This window comes from Toxotes jaculatrix, chromosome 17, assembly GCF_017976425.1.
Source record: "Toxotes jaculatrix isolate fToxJac2 chromosome 17, fToxJac2.pri, whole genome shotgun sequence".
NCBI classification, from domain to species: Eukaryota; Metazoa; Chordata; class Actinopteri; family Toxotidae; genus Toxotes; species Toxotes jaculatrix.
In genome coordinates, this window is record NC_054410.1 from 4,436,051 (window position 1) to 4,454,711 (window position 18,661).

Sequence of the window (18,661 nt, forward strand, 5' to 3'; positions counted from 1 at the left end):
TACAAAGAGCTCCATAACATCAGTTCTGTGCTGTCGAACTCTATCAAGAGGAAGCGGTTGTGCATCCAAAGGCCTCTCATCCCGCTCTGTGTGTGACACCCCCACTGAGCCACCTGGTGCAGGGACCTTGTCATCTTTTATACGAGCCCCTGAGTCCCAGCCTGCTGCTCTTTGCTGACAACACGCTTACCATTAAATATTAACGTTGCCATTAAAGATCACAGCCAAGAACCCTTGATAGGAGGACGTGTCGGAAAGCGCACACACACAGAGGCATGCATAATATACCAGCGCATGAGTGCCTGCACACCCACACTTTTAAGCTAAATCAATTACACACCCAAGACATTGTGTACCCTCAAGTCCTGACGGGATTTCTTTTGCTCATGTTTAAAATTTGATTATCCAGCCATTCCCCTGCTCTGTACTGCACCACTACATGTCACAATTTCCTTGACAAGGATGGTGAAAAAAAATAATAACACAATCACACAAAGGTAATTAAATTTCTAAGTTCTGAACTGCAGGTTTTTATCTTGACGGTTATCAAATGTTTGTACCTTGCTCTTGACTTGATAACATAATTTATGGATTTATGATTAATTAATCTTCTGATTAGCATGCAAATCCATCATTAAGTGCGGGAGAGAGCAGCAAAAGAGCAAGTATTGTTGTAACAATGACGGTACAGGAGGATAACAGAGTTGGCATGCAGTTTATTTAGCTCAAACCTCTCAGCAACATCAGTACTGATTTAAAATCTTGATCTCTTGCAAAACAAACCATCAAAATAATCACCGATTTCACATCGTGCACAGAGACCCTCAAATTTATGGCTGATGTTTAAACCACACCATATGCAGAGGAGGTGATGTTAGAGGAGATGCTTATAGAGGAGAAATGGACAACTTACCGTCAGCTAACAACAGGGCTGTGGAGGAGAGGAGACAGGGAAGAGGAAGAAGAGGAAGAGGAGGAGGAAATGGAGAGAACAGAAAAAGCGGTGAGAAGTGGAAATGGAAGAACGAAACAGTGATAAGGAGAGAAGCAGGTTAGGAAGAAGGAGAGAAATGTGATGGCCTCAGAAAATGGCTGGGTATTGACCCTGAGGTGTAATATATATGGCTCTGATTATTTGATCGGCTGGAGTAGAAGGAAAGGATGTGGTATTTTGTCGCTTTTTATGGGCATGAGGGCAGAATCGAGGTTTATTATGGGAAAAATGTCCAATAGAAATCAACAAATGGCAGAATATTTTGTGTCGGGAGCTCCAGCTATGAGTATAACACTAATTCAAAAGTTTACTACTCTCAGCTGAGTCAGATAACTGACTCTGGAGGTTATAATTACACATAAACCCTTATTTAACAAGTTCAGTGTGAAGTCGTGTTGGATCAATATTTAAGAAAAGAACGACTACCTTTATTTCCCGTCCTCAATCAGATACCCATGGCATCATGATTAGAACATAAAAATAAAAAATGCAAAGTGAATGAATGTTAATGTTGGGTTATAGTTTTTGTTTTATTCATGCAGCTGAATCTGTAAGTTCGTTCTCCAAAACTCCCACAAGCAAATAACAAGCTAACATGAAAAAACATAGAGCTTGTATTTAAATAAATTAAACCCTCAATGTTAATAATGGAAAAATAATATGAAAATTGCAATACAAATAGTATGATAAGGCTGAATAATAAAAAGTAAACTGTACAATTCAGATCTCTTTAAACCCCTGAAGCAGATTCATTACTTGCACATATTTCTTCTTATTAATACGATTCGCAGATTCAATTTTCAAACCCAGAAATCAATAATTCAAAATCGGAATTTATGGATATAAAATACTGCACATACGCTCAATAAGTTATGAGTTAAACTTAAAGATTTATTTTCTGGTTCTTGTTTTCATTTTGTAAAACATCATTCTTACTGTCTACCTAAATTGTACACAGCAGCTCTCCAGCTTTTCTTCAGAACACTGTTGGATAAAACACGTGTTTAATCATGAACAAAAAACAAAACAAAAAAAAAAGCATCTACAAATCTTGAAATTTAACAGTGGGTGGGCTATGAACTGTATTATGTAAGAGCGACTGTTGCCACTGTCAATATGGCGGAAGCGAGGATGACAGGATTTTATTTGACAGCTTCAGTTGGGGTGCTGTGTATAAACAACAACAAAACCTGCTTCAACCTGCCATGAATAGCTGCCAGCCAGTCTAAAAACCTTGTTACCATGTTGGAGAGTTTTAAGCATAAATGCTTCTTCCAAGGTTTTTCTATTCAGTATATATATAATATCATAGAAGAAGCAGTGAATTGTTGCAATATTTTATAATCTTAATAATTATTGGGGCATTAAAAGTGTCTGATTCACAAATAGACAACAAAATATCTGGAAATCTTTTTAGTTATGGGAAGCTGCTATTAAAAGACAAAGGAGGAATCAGCTTTAATAAATCGGTGAATCAGTAAAACAGTAGAAATAGTCTTATTTATAGTGGGAGGGAATGTTAATCACATTCACACACACTCGCTAAGGCATGCTCAGCTCATTTCATGTGGACTATATAAAGAACAAAGGACAAAGCAATGTAAGATAAAATCTGAAGTCGCAAATAACATTCAACAAACCAATAAACAGAAAAAAGTACAAACAAAATACAACATAAATACAACTAAAAAGGGGCGTGCTTTATATAAATTTACAACTGAGATCAAACTTCACTAAACCTCCCTTGTTAATTATTTGTCTGTGTGACTAGATCTTCAAAAGCAAGTCTGACTCTTTTAATGAAAGAGAACAATAAAGGCTTCCAGTGCAGGTACACACACTTGATTAGATACGTTTTATCATATCTCTGAAGTTTCTTCATTTTTTTTTAATGTCTGTTAGGCTTTTGAGGAATGTTTTCTCATCTTCTAAGAAAAATGTTGCCGTTGAGAAGATGTATGTGATATTAAGCTCTACTAATAACCACAACTTCTTCACTGGAACAGTCTGAAGCTGTGATTGAAAGGTTGGATTTGATGGAAGTTATTCAGTGAGAGAGCAGATTTCTGTTCACTCACTCACTCACATTTTCCCAGTCAGATCTGGTACTCTGACAACCCGTCATGGGCAAGGCTGCTAATCAGCCAGCTAGAACCAACCACATACATCCCCACAAAGTGAAATAAAACACGCTGATGATGAACGTGCCTCGTGCAGAGGCTCAGAAATATCACATCCCTTCCTCAGCATTTTGATTATGACTCTGCCTGATTGTTTATCTGCAAGCTGCAGCTGCTGAGCAGATCAGTGACACAGCACAATACGCTCAGATGCCCATGGCAAAGTGTAAACCATAACTAAATGATATGATTAAGAATAAAAAGAGGCTCAAAAAGTCATCCAGCGAGGAAGATAATTACATGACAGGATACGCCATAAGTGGATGAAGAGAGAGGAGAAAGCCTTCCCGTGCCTTTTAGCCTCTAGAGAAATTCACACTGACAACTCTTCCTTTTGACGTCTTCATCGTCATTTCTCCTTACATTCATAAAACAAGGACAAAATTTCTTAAAGGGATCAGGGGCTCTGAGGGACAAAACAAAGCTGTTCACATCTTCCACGACTGGCCCCGGCTCCTTCTGCAACCTCTTTCACCGAGACATGATACTAATTAACCTGTTTGTGTTCGGAGGCAGCTTATCAACTTCCTAAATCAAATACAGTCCACAGTTAATCATCATTAGTAGCTAAGTGCATTAATTGCTGTGGGCGACTTGCTTCATTATCATTAGTACTAGCCGAGCCGTGCTGATCTGGCGCCAAGTGTGGTGTAAAACCCAGCTGTGGTGAGTCTGCGTGTCCACAGCCCAGTCCCTAATAACAGTATGTCATTTAGTAAAGGCTGGCAAGGGAGCAGCTGACACATGCCTTAAAGAGATGCAAATCACATGATTGTGAACATACATCAAGGTTCACAAGCACAAGCACACACACACACACACACACACACCTGTATGTAATACCTAAAGAACATAACGCAAGAAAAAAATCTCTCTGTAAACCGCAGAAGAAATAGCTAAGCAAAATAATCGGTCGATTATCAAAATTGTTGGATTAAAGGTAGCCAATGAAAAGCTGAGGAGCAGCGTTTTAATTAGAGAGGTCTCTGTCTTATTTGTATGTATGTATTAGCTGTATTAGCTCACACACAAGGCCGCACATTTGTGTCAACACTCATCAGTTCCACCAAGAATTGTCCTTCCAAGAAAAACAACAGCATCAATCTTTTCTAAAATTAAAAATGACTTATGTTTACATTTACCTACTAAGGACTTCTGGTGGCTGTGTGATTTACGACTTTGGTCTGTCAGGGGCAGAAAACCTTGTAAGGAGGAGGTCAGGTGGTTGGACAGGTTGACAAAAGACTGGACTTTGACACAGGTAACTGCTGTTTGTTCAACCATTGTTGACAGTCAGTGTTGGTTTCAATTGTTCCCTAACATGAAGCGAGCAGTTACAAGAGCAATATTTATATGTGTCCTGTTTTAACAATGACATCCAAGGTTCCTTTGACTTAAAGTGGCCATGGCCAGCTGAGCACCAGACTTAATTCCTTTACGAGCTACTTCTTTGTCCTCTCATACCGAACTGAGGGCAGACTGGACGCCACAGTGACTCACAAAGTGGTATTACAGGAAGGCATTGACCCTGGCTAGCTTTTTAGCATGCTAACTTCATTAGAAGAAGAGAAGCAATAGAAATAGAAACAAAACAAGAGTTAGTTTGATGCTGACTTGGCAACATTTCCTCCAGACTGGTAGGTAAACAGCTGCTTTGAGCCTAAACCTAACCAAAGCAACATCAGATCAAAACACGGTCATGTGAAATGTTTGAATATAAACACAGCTGAGTTCGTGCACCAGAAAACTCTACAAGACACATCTGGTTTTCTGTAGATTGATAATCAACCAATCAGCTTGCACAGTTACACACAAATATATGCTTAGACGTACACAGAAACACAGAAACACACACAAAAATCTACACACACATGCACATTAAGACAAACAGAGGTTTTTTAAAGGCACACACTTACAGCACCAACTGCACTCACAATCCACAAGGTTGTCATTCTGCCAAGAGTACAATTGCGATAGGGAAGATTAACCAAAGGGCTATAATTGGAGGGGTGGAGGAGTGTGTGTGTAGGTGTGTGTGCGTGTGTGTTTTTGTGAGTGTGTGTGTGTGAAGGGGTAGGGTGGGGTGTCTGTGTTTAACCGTTGTCATCATCAGCGCGTTCTCCTGCGTGCTCGGCCTAATCAGATCTGTCTCGTTACAAAAGAGTGAGTCCTTCTCTGGCTCTCGCACACAGCCGGGCTCTGAGTCACGGCGTCAATACGCAGCTAATGTTCGCCTTCTCTCTCCACAGCTCATTAAGACAGAATCATCATTTGACTTATCAGGGCTATTCTGGTCGCCGAGGCCGGAGGCGGATCTGAGCCTGTGCTGGGAGCAGCGTGTGTGGAAGAGTGGAAGGATGGATGGATGGAGGAAACAGGTACAGAAGAAAAGAGAATCAGGCGGATGCGGAAGATGATTGAATGGATTTATGGAGCAAAATATGAACATGTGGAGAGGCTGCTGGAGAAAGGAGAGGAGGAACGGAAGGGGAGGATAGCAAAAGGAACAGAGGGATAAATGAAAGGATGAAGCATATACGGCAAAGGGGAGAGGTATGGGGATGTGGAGGGGTGGATGGATGGATGCTGGTGGGGACTGGGAGGATGAACAGGTGGATGAAATGAGTGGTAGATATGAGGAGGATCAAGGAGGACTTAGTGATGCAGGGATGGATAAATGGAAGAAGGGACTGACCAAAGTTTGAATGGAGGAGTGGATGGATAGATGGAGAAATGTGAGAGAGATGCAGGAGAAGGGAGAATCTGGTGGATGCAGGAAAGGAGAAACTGAAGGGATTTATGGAGGTGCACAGCAAGAAGGGATCGGCAGAAACAGGAGAGGAAGAGGAAGTTACTGAGGAAGCAAGAACTGAAGATGGGAGGGATATCAAAGAAAGGATGGGACATGGAGAAATGGAAAGATAGTGGAGTGATGTAAGGAGATTTATGGAGCGATAAAGAATAGCAACATGAATAGATGGATGGATGATTGATTGAGACATGGGAAGATGCAGGGATGGGTGCAGGTAGGAAGGGAGGAATCGAGGGATAATGAGATGAATGAAGGAAGGAGAGTCTGAGTTATGGAGAAATGGTAAATGGACTGTTCTTAAAAAGCGCTATACCTGGGCAGAAAAGTGCATCACTGTGCCTTTTATTCACATACTCACACACATATGGTGGCAGAGTTACTATGCCAGGAGATAGATTAATTATCAGGAGGAATTTGGGGTTCAGTGTCTGCATGTGGTCTGGACGAGCCGGGGATCAAACTAGCAACCCTGCAAATTATGGGACAACTTGCTCCACCTTCTGAGCCACAGCTGAAGAAAAGAATATGAAAGGAACATGAAAGAAAACATAGAAGAACGGCTGAACTGATGGGCAGGAGGATAGAGGGATGAAAGGGTGGACAGGTGGAAGCTTGTGGGGACTGGGAGGATACACAGAGGGATGAAGAGACTAGATGTAGGAAAGGTGGAATGTAAGGAGTGAGTGATGCAGGAATTTTTTGGATGGATGGATGGAGAGACGAAAGAATGAGGATGAGGATGGATGCATGTGAGAAAGGAGAGATGAAGACGTAGAGAGGTGGCGGTATGATGTTCCTCTGAGTGATGTTTTCTGCAGCTGTCCAATCCAGTTCAAGAATCTTCATTACACAGACATAATCTGCTGCACTGAGGATGAGTCATCAGTCTTCATAAGGAACATACGTACACACACAAATGCATGTGTGAGGACATATTCAGACTGATACTGTACATCCACCTACACACACACACACACACACACACACACACAGAGGCTGTGAGTGAAAACACACTGCACAGGGACCTCAGCCGACCATCAGAGTGTTTCCTGCAGCTCAGAGTGAGGTGTTAAATCAGGATTTCAGCTGAGCGGCTGCCGTCTCCGGTCTGCACTGCTGCTCAACTCGTACTGAACACACACACACACACACACACACAGGTTGGCCTGTGAGAGAAACGAAGTGACAATTACGGATGCTTCAGCTGCCTTTATTATCTTTCAATATGCAGACTGCGCAACGCGATCCATGATCTTGTTATGCTGTACCCATGTTTCTGACGGCGTAGAATCGGAAGGACTCAAAATGCTGAGTACACGCCATACTTAATCTTCTGAGGCACTGCTGCTAGACTGAATGAACTGATAATTTAACTGAATGCTGGATGATTTCACTCGAGCATCCTGATGATGGTCTTTCACGGCTGAAAAGTCATGTTTTTAATCTTGCCGAGCTAATTAAAGCCGCTACGTGTAGCATTTTGACATCAATAAATCTTTAACACATTCATTTTGAGATATTAGGGTGATTACTGTAAACAAATACAATCATTGCCAAGAAAATTGGCAGACTCTTCCAGTCACAACACTGTATTTTTACATTGTGAGCCAGCGAGTCGAGTTTAGCCTGAAATCCGGGGGTTTGCTTTTACGCCACAAAGCAAGGAAAAGATTTTTAAAGCTCCTCACTTCTAAAAGTTTAATCCTCAGTGAAAGCCCTTTAAAATTACATTTTGATGTTTCACTGCAGACAAAGCTTTTAAATGTGTTTTTTTCCCTAATATGACCAAGTGTTGCTTCTCTTTTCTTTCAGGACTTTCCTGTGGTTGGTTTCTCTCCGCTTTGGCCTCACCCTCAAGACAACTATTTGCTTTTTCGCAGACAATTAGATGAGACGAGTTGAAAACTATATAAAATATAAAATATACCAACAGCAATCAGTCTGCTATTACATTCCGTATTTGGTTTAATTTGCATCTCTGATGTTGGCTGGTTGGGAAAGCATGTAAACCCCAGACTTACAACCTGCCTCTAGACCCACCAGAGACTCTCCTAATCGGCCCATATGCTGCATTTCACTCTGGAGAGTTTCTTGTTCCTCTCACTATTTCTGTCTGACTCTCTGGTGGTTCTTCCTCCACGGCCTTTTCTTTTGTTTCACTCTGGATCTTTATCCTTTCCTCCCCCCTCTCTTATTCCTTTATCTTTAATTCCCTTTCCCTGTACTTTGCTATCTCTCACTTATCATCCTACTTCTCCACTCATCTGTTTAGCTGCTCTGTTTAGCTTTCACTTGCTCCTTCTCTCTGCCTCTGTTTCCTAGCACTGTTGGGTGATGTGGCTGAAAATGCAGGGATACTGATATTTATTTTGCTTAATGCACATTTTCCCCCAAATTACAAAAAACTGTCATTTACCATGCAACAAACAGATGAATGTAAAAAAAAAAAAAAAAATCAAATACTGAAAACGAACAAATAAATACCAAAATACAAGAGATATATAATATAATACAATAATATAACCTGCTGCAAATTGTTGTGACTGCTGTAAATTGCTGATTGAAAGAACGGACTATGGGGACGCTCTGCTGGCCTGGGGGTTCAAGGCCGCTACATTCACATCTACATGGACCATTGTTGCATCTCATTCCTCACTTTTCTCTCCCATCGTTTCCTATCATCTCTCTATTATCAATAACAGGTATAAGATGCCCCAAGAGGACTAACATTGGAAATGATTGGCCGAACTTATTGTTATTCTGTTTTTATGTCTTTGAAGTGAAAAAGTTTGAGGGCCCGGTGACCCTTTAAGTTGGCATCCTATTTGAGGTAGATCCGCTAACAAACGGTATTTGTATCCCTCCACCACCTCCACCTCCTCTCCAAGAATGGAAACAGTCTTTAACATAGCCCTGATAATGTCTGACTTGGTGGCTCTTGGTGACTGGTGAATTTGCCATCATCCTGTCAAAGTCTGTGTTTATCTGTGTGCATCTATTTCTGGAAAGAAGCTTTGTTTACATACGGATACACATTTAACTGGTAGAAAGAAACCACAATTATTTGTTCAATTTCACTGGTTTTCTGACTTATTCAACTCTATGTTTGAAGAAAAAATTTGTGAGCTGTTTATATATTTTGTGAAAAAACTCAGGATAATAATAGCCTCACCAGCACCTGTTTTTTTTTTCTACATTTCTTTCTGTCTTCCACAAGCTTAACTTCCCTCTTCTCCCTTCTCTCTTTCCTTCCTTCTCCTCTCCCTCCATATTTCACTGCTTCGCTGTGTTTATGCATCTCTCATTCCCTTTCTCCCTGTCTGTCTCTCGTCTCCTCTCTGTGATTCGTCCGGTCCACATGTCACGCTGTGCTGTGTGGATCAAGTGGAGACGAGCTCCCTCTACTTGTTAACAGTCTGTTTATTCTGCAGCCATATCAGCCTCACAGCCGTGTCAGCAGCAGGCAATTACAGAGCAGATCACCAGCCCTGATAATGTCATCAGACCAGGCCTTACACAAAAACACACACACACACACACACGATGAACACACTCACACAGATTAAGGAATGTATTTATACAGTTCACAAGTTCACTGCTCAGTCGCCAATACGTATAGTCACACACTCACTCGTGCACATATGCACTAATAGAAGTAATGGAAAGGGCGGACGACATTCTTCAGTGCCTTCGAAACCATTACAAATCACTGTTTCAAAAACAAACCCATCCTCTGATCGTACACCGCTGCAGTTAAGGTAAAATCACTGGGTTTAAAAGTGACCCAGTTTTGGTCAATTTATCACTCGTCATCTGAACGGAAACATCCGTCGTTTTAGGGCATTTAACCACAGACGCTCTCATTGTTCTTAGAAGGACGGTCCTCCAGCAGGGGACTGTCGGTGGAGACACTTGCGCCGGTCTCTCGTCTGCTCGGCCTGATGTATTGTGGCCACTGCGCTGACATCATTGATGTAACCCTGAGTGCTGATTAACGGCCCTGCTCGGTCGAGGTGGACAGACAGAGTCACGGCCGCCTCCGAGTCGTCGTCTCATTGGCTTTTCGCAGAGGCAAAGCCCCAAGGATCCTTCTGAAGCCCTCAATATCCACTTCTCATACGCTACATTAATATCCGCAACATTATAATCTGTTCTCCAGTGAGGACTGCAGTGGAAGTAACTCTTTTTTTGTTAATACTTTCATGTCTTACCCTCTGGGTACGCGTATGAATATTTTATGGTGTGTATTTAAAGAATTGTGTTCCTAAATGAGACATCCTCCAGAATAGCTGTTATCACAGAATTAAAACAAATGATTCAGCAATGTAAGTCTTTGGTTGACACAAAAATATTCCAGACTGAAAGCTATTGTTTGTTCTAGAAATACTGAACAATGACTTTCAGGTAATACTGTTCCATGGCGTATGTCAACAGGGCATTTACAGTGCTGCAGTTCACATGGTCAGATTATGAGACAATGGCCAACTGAGCACAGACATGTAAAACCCCTCTCACATAGAGAGGGAAGACGTCCATAATGAGAGCGACACAAAACTGCTACAAGCGGCGTGTTTTGTGTCTCTTTCGGTGACATTTTGCTTCCGCTGGTTCAAAAAACTGCACCTGAACTTCAATATTTAGTTCACGCTAAGAGATGAAGAGAGGCTATGCGACTGCTGTTCAAAGCTTCCTGCCACATCAGATCCTCACTGACACTCCTCCGCACGGATATACAAAATGCTACAGCACAAAATATTACAGAACTGAAAGAAAGACTGAAATGCAGTCAACATGCTGTTCAGCTGTAATATAAAGAAACACATTAAAACTTCACAGCAACGTAGACCAACAACCACACACACTCCCTCTCATCCACACCTCTGAGGTGACTGCTGAGACACCCAGAAATAAACTATCCTGGTCAAAATAAATCAAATCATCGCCGGAAGCCATCCAGCAAGCCGCAAGGGAGAGGCAAAGCACCTGACTCGCCCCTCCTTAGAGCGTGAGGTGTGTCGGTGAAGTTGTTCTGGGGGGGGGTTAGAGTATGAGAAGGTCATCACTGACACCAACATTAATGAGAGCCCACATAGAAGGTTGGTGCCCCTGCTGGCCTTCACCTGTGTGTTAAGACAGGCCTGACACTGTGGTGTGCCACCGGCATGGCAGGTAACAGCGCAGCTCATCCATATCTTCGAGCCGAGAACAGCCCCCACACACCTCTCAGGAACAATTACTGCTCTTCCAGCTCCTCATCACAGATGGTGAGGACTTTCAGAGCGGCTCCCTCCCCCCTTTCTTCTCCCTCCTCTCTCCTCTTTCTGGGTCTCATTGTCTCTTTGGTTGACTGTGTCTGTCTCTCTCCAGCTCCCTGTCTTTTTTTATGCTGAGACTATTTCTGTCGCTCTCCCTCCTCCCTCCATCTCTACAGCCGTGCTCCTCCTCCTCCTCCTTTCCCACTTTCCCTCTCTCTGCCTCTCCCAGCTCGAAATTCAACAGTTCAATTTAAATCCATTACACCTAAGCCCCTGACAGTGTGGCATCCATGGTAACCGTTACTAGACAACAATCTCGCTGCGACTCTGCCTCCACAGCGAGGCCACCGGCGGCAGGGAGATGCACTGAAGGCATGTGAGCCGTTTGGACTTAAACGCTCGTGTCATTCGCCAAGTGACAGGTCCCGTCCTTCAACTGCAACCCCAATCTGGGCTGGGAAGGGTTCGCAGCATAAATCACATCAGGCTGACGGAATGAAATATATTTGTTTAAAAGCACCATTGTGGTGATTTCTTAGCAGAGGAATGAATCTAATTTGGTAACAATACGTCAACCTTCTATTGCCATTCCCTGGGCATGGCTGCCCCTGTGACCCTGTTATCTGCCGTGCATGATGGTGAGTAGATGTGGATAAGAATGCAGCAGCAGCAGCAGCAGCAGTGACGGCTGAAGCAGCCCCACTTCATGGCTCCGTCCTTGAAGAAAAAAGTAAAGACAGTAAATCGCCAAGATGTCGCCTCGCATCCTACACTAACTACTGTACAACAGCACAGTAATCACAGCAGAGAAAGTCAGCTCTGACCTCCACTCTTAGGAGGCGGTGCTGTAAGTATACACTGCAGTTCCACCATTGTCTGATTCATGGAAAGTTGGGCAAACAATGTACATAAAGATAAAGATGCACGACGAAAATATGCAAGCTTATAATCACAATCAGGGATAATTAAAGGGACTGTTCATGCAGTGCTTCCCACAATAACACTGCATCGCAGAATTACCATTTAATTGCATGTTGATACAATCAATGCTGCTTTGACAGTTAGCTCAGCGCTAGCAAAGCGGGAAAAACATCCTTTGTTTCTTCTCTGTAAAGGAATGACACTGCAAAACAAGAGTTTAAAATAAGTGATAACTACTCTTTATATTTTCTGATGCTAAAGTTACGATCCTTAAGATTTTCAAGCCCCATTTATGACATTATTTATGGTCAGCACTTTGTCTGTAAAGGTTAGCGTCAGGCTTTTACGTTCAATAATTACCTGTCATGGCTTCAAATTGCCTTCACATACGAGGGATTCATGGTAAATGAGGCCTGCATGTAATCCAGGGTAATTTTATCTCTCTGATATGAGCCCTGCAGACCTTAGAAGTGCACATTTCTGTTGTGATTGTTGACCTGGTGGCTCCTTCAAAAAGCTTGAGTAGGACAAGACATGTTCATGTTAGTAAGTAGAATAAAAAAGGAGACAGGAATGCTAATGCAGGTTACTGTTCAGTCTGTAACTTCAGTGTTGTGTTAGTGTGACTGTTTGCCCATAACACAACGGTGACATTACTGCTTTGAGCAAAGATTTTACTGGCTATACTTATGGTATTCCTCTGAATTAATGCAAAGATTAAATCAGATTGTAGTTGCTGTGACATGATGGAGTTTGTTTAGCTGCGATGCAAACAGATAAACCAGCTGCCTCTCTGTTGAATTTCTGACAAATTAGCCACTAAAGGAGCGTTTGGATATCTGGGACACTTTCTGATACCACCAGTAACCACGGCTGTCGCCAAATTAACCGAGATCGACATCTTGGGGATTACAACTTTAATAACTCAAGTTCCAAACTTTTAAATGGCTATTTTTTCAATCAAATGAAGTCCAGTAATGTAGAAAGTGCATTAACTCTTCATAACCTTCATTATCATCCCACCCTGCCTGTGACATTCCTCCCCGTGACCCCCCGAAAGAAGAAGAGCTTTAATGAAGTCAGGGTCTGCGAATGCATGAATAGCGCTGGGCTCCCATTTGAATTAAATCTATTCATCCGTGCCAGTGTGATTTCTCTGTGGTACTGAGGCAACCGAAGGCCCTCTGAGTCGTGACATTTGTGCCATGGCTGGTGGAGCAGGCAGGGAGGTGAACAACCATCTGCCTATGTCCCTGACCGCCAATCCCAAACCCAGCGCAATACGTAGGCTTTGACTGGAATGACAAAGGCAAGAGGTGAAAGAAAAGCATGCGGCATAAGCCAGATGTGTTTGTGACAAGGACTCATTGCAGAAATTTACATGCTGCCTATTACGAAAAAGAGACACATGCACCTCTAGATTTTGCAGTTACACACATGAGCAAAATCAGACTCACATACACAAACAAACCTGCATCCATATCTAAGAGTGACTGAACGAATCCTGCAGGTCAGGTCACCTGTGACACAGTCCACAGCGGCGTATTTTACAGTTATATAATAATCTCTACTTAAAGCCATTTCTTGCTTGGGGAATAGCATCAGTGTCACACCATTCTAATTTTGGAAGTCTCTTGACATATTAAGGTAATCCCTCTCAGATTTCAATATTAATTGTGTCATCTGTATTCAAAGAGAGCCTTGAAAATAAGCCAAGAATGAACCCAGAGACTGTGCTGACAACCGAGAAAGGATTTAACAGATTTTAGACTGGGAGCAAACTTCGAACCCAACCCCCAGCTCCCCCCTCCGCCCCCTGGCCCCCACCCCCTCTTCCAGGACTGACATAAGATCGTGAGGCAGGTGTACAGCGCACATCACACATCCTCAGCAATAAAGACAAGAGGAAATAGTGCATCAGAGATGTTCTCTGAAGCTCAGTCTCATTTCTCAAATGTCAAGGTTGTGATTTAGAGAGAGACTAAAGAAATGCAACATAATACTCAAAGCATTTTAAAATCTATTTCCGCATTGCACCCAAGTGTATTGTATTGTTGCTTTGTATCAGTGGTGCGTGGTGCAGATGTTTTGCATTCAAAAAAGCAGACAGCTCTAGAGTAAACTAAAGGTTTCCTTGACACCACGGACCTTTATATGTACTTCCAAATTGTCTTTCATAATCATTTAATGAAAGGACTGCTCATGTTAATTCATGTCTGACACCAATTTTAAGCAAGATGATGATCAAAAGACACATGCACAGAGCAACGGTGATGAGAGACATTAAGCTTTGAACCTGCAGTCGCTTCTGACTTGTTTTAAAATTAATTTCAGGGTATGTGCATCTGTTTTTGACTGAACTTCGATGTCTGCTGAGAAATACTGACCAGGTCTGTTATCTTGTTTTTGTACATGGTTTTATCTCATTGTTCCCACTGATAAATTTTGTTGCTTGACTTTCCAGATACCTTCTGAAGTCTCCAATGTCAACCCACTGTCACCATCCTTTTTTTCTGCTCTCCCTAAACTGAGCTGTGGTTACAAAACAGGTCGAGGTCTTAGGGCCACGTCCCCAAATCGTTCGCCAACAGGTGGTGAGGTTGGTGCTTCTGCGGGGAGCGACAGCTGTTCCCCATCGCTCACTCACCAAGGTCTCGCTGCTTTCTGCCGGCAGTTGCCGTAACAAGGGCACAGCTCGACGAGGGTCTGGAAAACTGATTGTAAAAGCACTGGGAGACAGCTAAAACGACAGGTATAAGCAGATCAGCGGCTCCTGCATGTCATTAGCTAAGGTAATAATAGATTGCTTTGTGGGAGGTTCCGCTGTGTAATGATGCATATGATGGTATTAACGACATATTAGGCTCAATACAATTTAACTGAGACCCCTGTAAAATGTGTCATTTGATCAGCAGATGACATTTAATCTGCAGATCCTCAGATTATAACTTCGTGTCTGTCCTCGTGAGGACTGCTGCAGCGTGTTCTCTGCGTGACTGTTTAAAATACTCAATCCACATACCTTTCCCCTGGGATGCAGGGTAACAGATGTGTCCCTACATGCTGGTGCTGCTGCAGGAGGTTACACTGTACAATCAAGTAAATGGTAGAATAATCCATCCCACACACACCTATACAGTACAAATGTTTTGTTTTTTTTATCTGAATGGTCCTAACATGAAAATACAATAACAGACTGAGCAATCTTCTAGAACATCTATGGAAGCAATCGTCCTACAGACAAAATGACGGAAACTCAATATGATGCCGGACCGACTGATCCAGACATTTCTACACTGCAAAATGTTTTATGCTGGTTCAACTCTCAAACATTTCGTGCCAGGATATGCTGATCACATATATTAAGTTAGAAACTTAATATGATCCCTTGATTTAACTCTCAGCAGTTCTTTCATTCAACTCATCCCTTAGAATCAAAAGACAAATCAGAACAACTCATGTCTGTAAGTTTTTAAATGGCTTGATAATAAAAACTAGACTTTTTGTTAAAATGACCTGAAATTAATAAAACATTATGTATGTGTTATGCATATTATAATTATATTAAATTAATGAAAAAAAAAGCTGAATTCATCAGATTTCTACCTGACGTTTTACAGTGGATACCTCTGGGGCATATACAGTGCACACCATCACCTCCTCCTCCTTGTATTACAGTGAAACTGCCAAAACCATCAGCAGCTTCACTCTGACCTACTGGAACATCCACTGGGAGATCCCTGGTGCCATCTGTAATGGCTGGTGGGGCTGCTGATAAGGAAATGGAGTCTTTATCTCAGCCCAATTAGGCAGCTAATTGATTCAATACCAGTCATTTAGAGTTCCTCCAGGCCCAGGATTGAGCACTTCAGCCCTTTGAACAGACGTGAGGTCCCCTGAGGAGAGCAACCAGAGAGAGACTGTGCTCGACCCCACAAAGCCTGGAGATTATAATCTGGATAGAAAATGTCTTAATGACTTAAAAAAAATAAATAAATTAGGGGTAAATCTAAAGAAACAAACTGATCACTGTTAGTCACAGAGCTTTGTTACCTGATCAAATAGTTCATTTCATTTTAAGTCTATGAAACAAACTGGAAATTATTAGGAAACTACAGGATTTGAAAAATAAAGTGTTACTAAATGTACTACAATATGTAAATGAACAGTGGTGGAAAATAACTAAGTAGATTTACTCAATTACTGTGTTTAACATACAATCCCTTGGCTACATGTAGTTTACTTGAGTATATGGGAATCTTATTTTGGATCCCTCATATAAATAATTGCACTTAAGTTCGATAAAGACATTTAAATTTTGTCTTTATCAAAGAAGACGGACGCAGGCAGAAACGTTGCTCTAATGCAAGATTTGTCTGTATTTTTTCCACATCACTGTCATAAAAAAATCTATAAAACCAACTAAGTTTTATGGAACCACAGAAGTACAGTATATAAACCATAGAAGTAGTGCTGTTTACAGTGGTGGAGGTGGCCTTTCATTTCCCATGGTGCTAATTCACCACTGCCTCTAGCTTTCCATTTCATTGTTCTGAGGAGGCAAATCACACTTTTCCTTGACAACGCTGAAAGAAAGAGATTTATTCGAGGTCGGATTCAGGCTGACTGCTAACAAAGGGATGATAAGGTTGACTTTTAAAGCAACACAAAGGGCAGGTTCACGAAACTCACAGAGTCGCATGCAGCCCGTGACCCCGGCAAAGGGAATGTAATGAGATCTAAGTTCGGGTGTCGTGATCTCCTGGTGCTATCACGTAGGAAAAGGCGGACATTATTCATACGCTGATGAGATGGAGGAGACCGTGTGGTTCACATGAAACCTGGAGTGCTTTGTCCATGTTGGTTATGATGTAAACCAAACCTCTGCTGCTGTAATATTTAATCAATATTTAATCATGAAACATACATGTAAAACCATCCTCCTCTACATACACAAATACTCTTGTTCATCAATGCAGCGAGCAAAGGCGATCCCTCCACTGTACACATACACACTGATGTTACCTTGCTCCAAATTACATTTACATATACAACATCCTATTACAGTAGATATACAACGTAGTTTCAGCTCATCAGCAGCTGCAGGCTGACAAGAGACGGTGACATAGAAAACTGTCTGAACTCACCTTCAAATGCCCAAATACAATAAAGCAGTGTCGGCAGGCTGCATGTGTTTATGAGCTGTGAGAGGCGACCATTCAAGTCATTTTTATGGGGCCTGAACAGATAAGAATTTCACAAGACAAAAAATAAATGGAAACAAACTAATTTTGTTATAAATACATCATATTGTTTTCTCCTCTTTACACTATCGGAGTTTGAGTTTTCTCAATTTTATAACTTTTATAGCTTTTATAGCTTTTTTAGTTGAATATCTTTTTTTAAAATTCTAGGGTACTGAACTTTGTTACTTCAAATCTTTTATAATCTTTTCAAGTGAATTTCAGTCAAACAACTGTATCTCTCTATTATCAGTGACCTTTATTAAGGTAATCAGTTGCTTTAATTTTTTTCAGTACACAGCCAAACAGCCAATCACTGAAATGAAATTACAGCTGTAAACCAAACTGTTACATCTCTGTGTCCTCCATCAGTGTTAAGGTCACAGCTGTGGTTCCCCAGAGGGAAATCTCCTCAGGTTCTTTTTTATGGGATTTTCTCCCAATAAATTGATTTAATTGACAAAGATAAAAAGGACTGCTACGTTCACAACTGCCACCTCTGTTGTCACTGGTATTGCTACTAGTCTGGAAACCTTTCCCGGAGGAAGGAATGAGGCCGGCAGAATGAAGCAGGGCCAATCAGTGAATATGTCTAAAGGTTGAGATGACGATGACCGTGAGCAGCACCATATTTAGACAAAAATTTTAGGTGGCCGCTGTATTTAATTTGTGGCTCAGACTGATTGAAGGCCAATCTAATTTCCTGCAAAGTCATTTTGGTCTGGGCCCATTCACAATTGCCCAAAACTCGTCATACCGGCTGAATACCTATTTTTACTCAATGTGAAGATGTCACACAGTATAATGAAGTCATAATCTAAATTATTTTTCATATACTGAGTTTCTGTAATGTCTTAAGTGGCCCATTCAAACTTCATCTGTCCTGACCGTGGTGCTAATAGAGGACTTCGGTTTCTTTTGGTTTCAGCATCTCTCCATAATATGACTCACTGCTCATTTGGAGGTAATGAATGTATGTGTGTGTGTGTGTGTGTGAGATGGAGAGGATTGGGAGAAGGACCTGGCCAAGCTCAAACAATAGCATGTGAAGTGCCCTTAGATGCCATGAGAGCTCATTCTGAGCGAGGAGGCTGACGGGTGGCACATTTCCCCACGCACAGGCATGATCTGAATGGAAAGTGGCAGGGTGGGAGATGGACTACCTCAGGGAGGGCGGGGGGGGGGGGCATTAATCCTACAGCCATGCACGCACAAACACACTGACACATGCAGACAAACGCACATGATAGCATAAC

General features: G+C 41.9%; 1 protein-coding gene across 1 annotated transcript in view; it reads right to left on the bottom strand.

Moving 5' to 3' along the window:
* The window catches only part of slc8a3 (solute carrier family 8 member 3), a 93,908-nt gene that overhangs the window by 6,122 nt on the left and 69,125 nt on the right, over positions 1-18,661 (bottom strand). Inside the window, exon 4 of the mRNA XM_041061572.1 lies at positions 914-931. Within this exon, the coding sequence (XP_040917506.1) occupies positions 914-931 (18 nt within the window). The remainder of the gene's footprint in view (positions 1-913; positions 932-18,661) is intronic.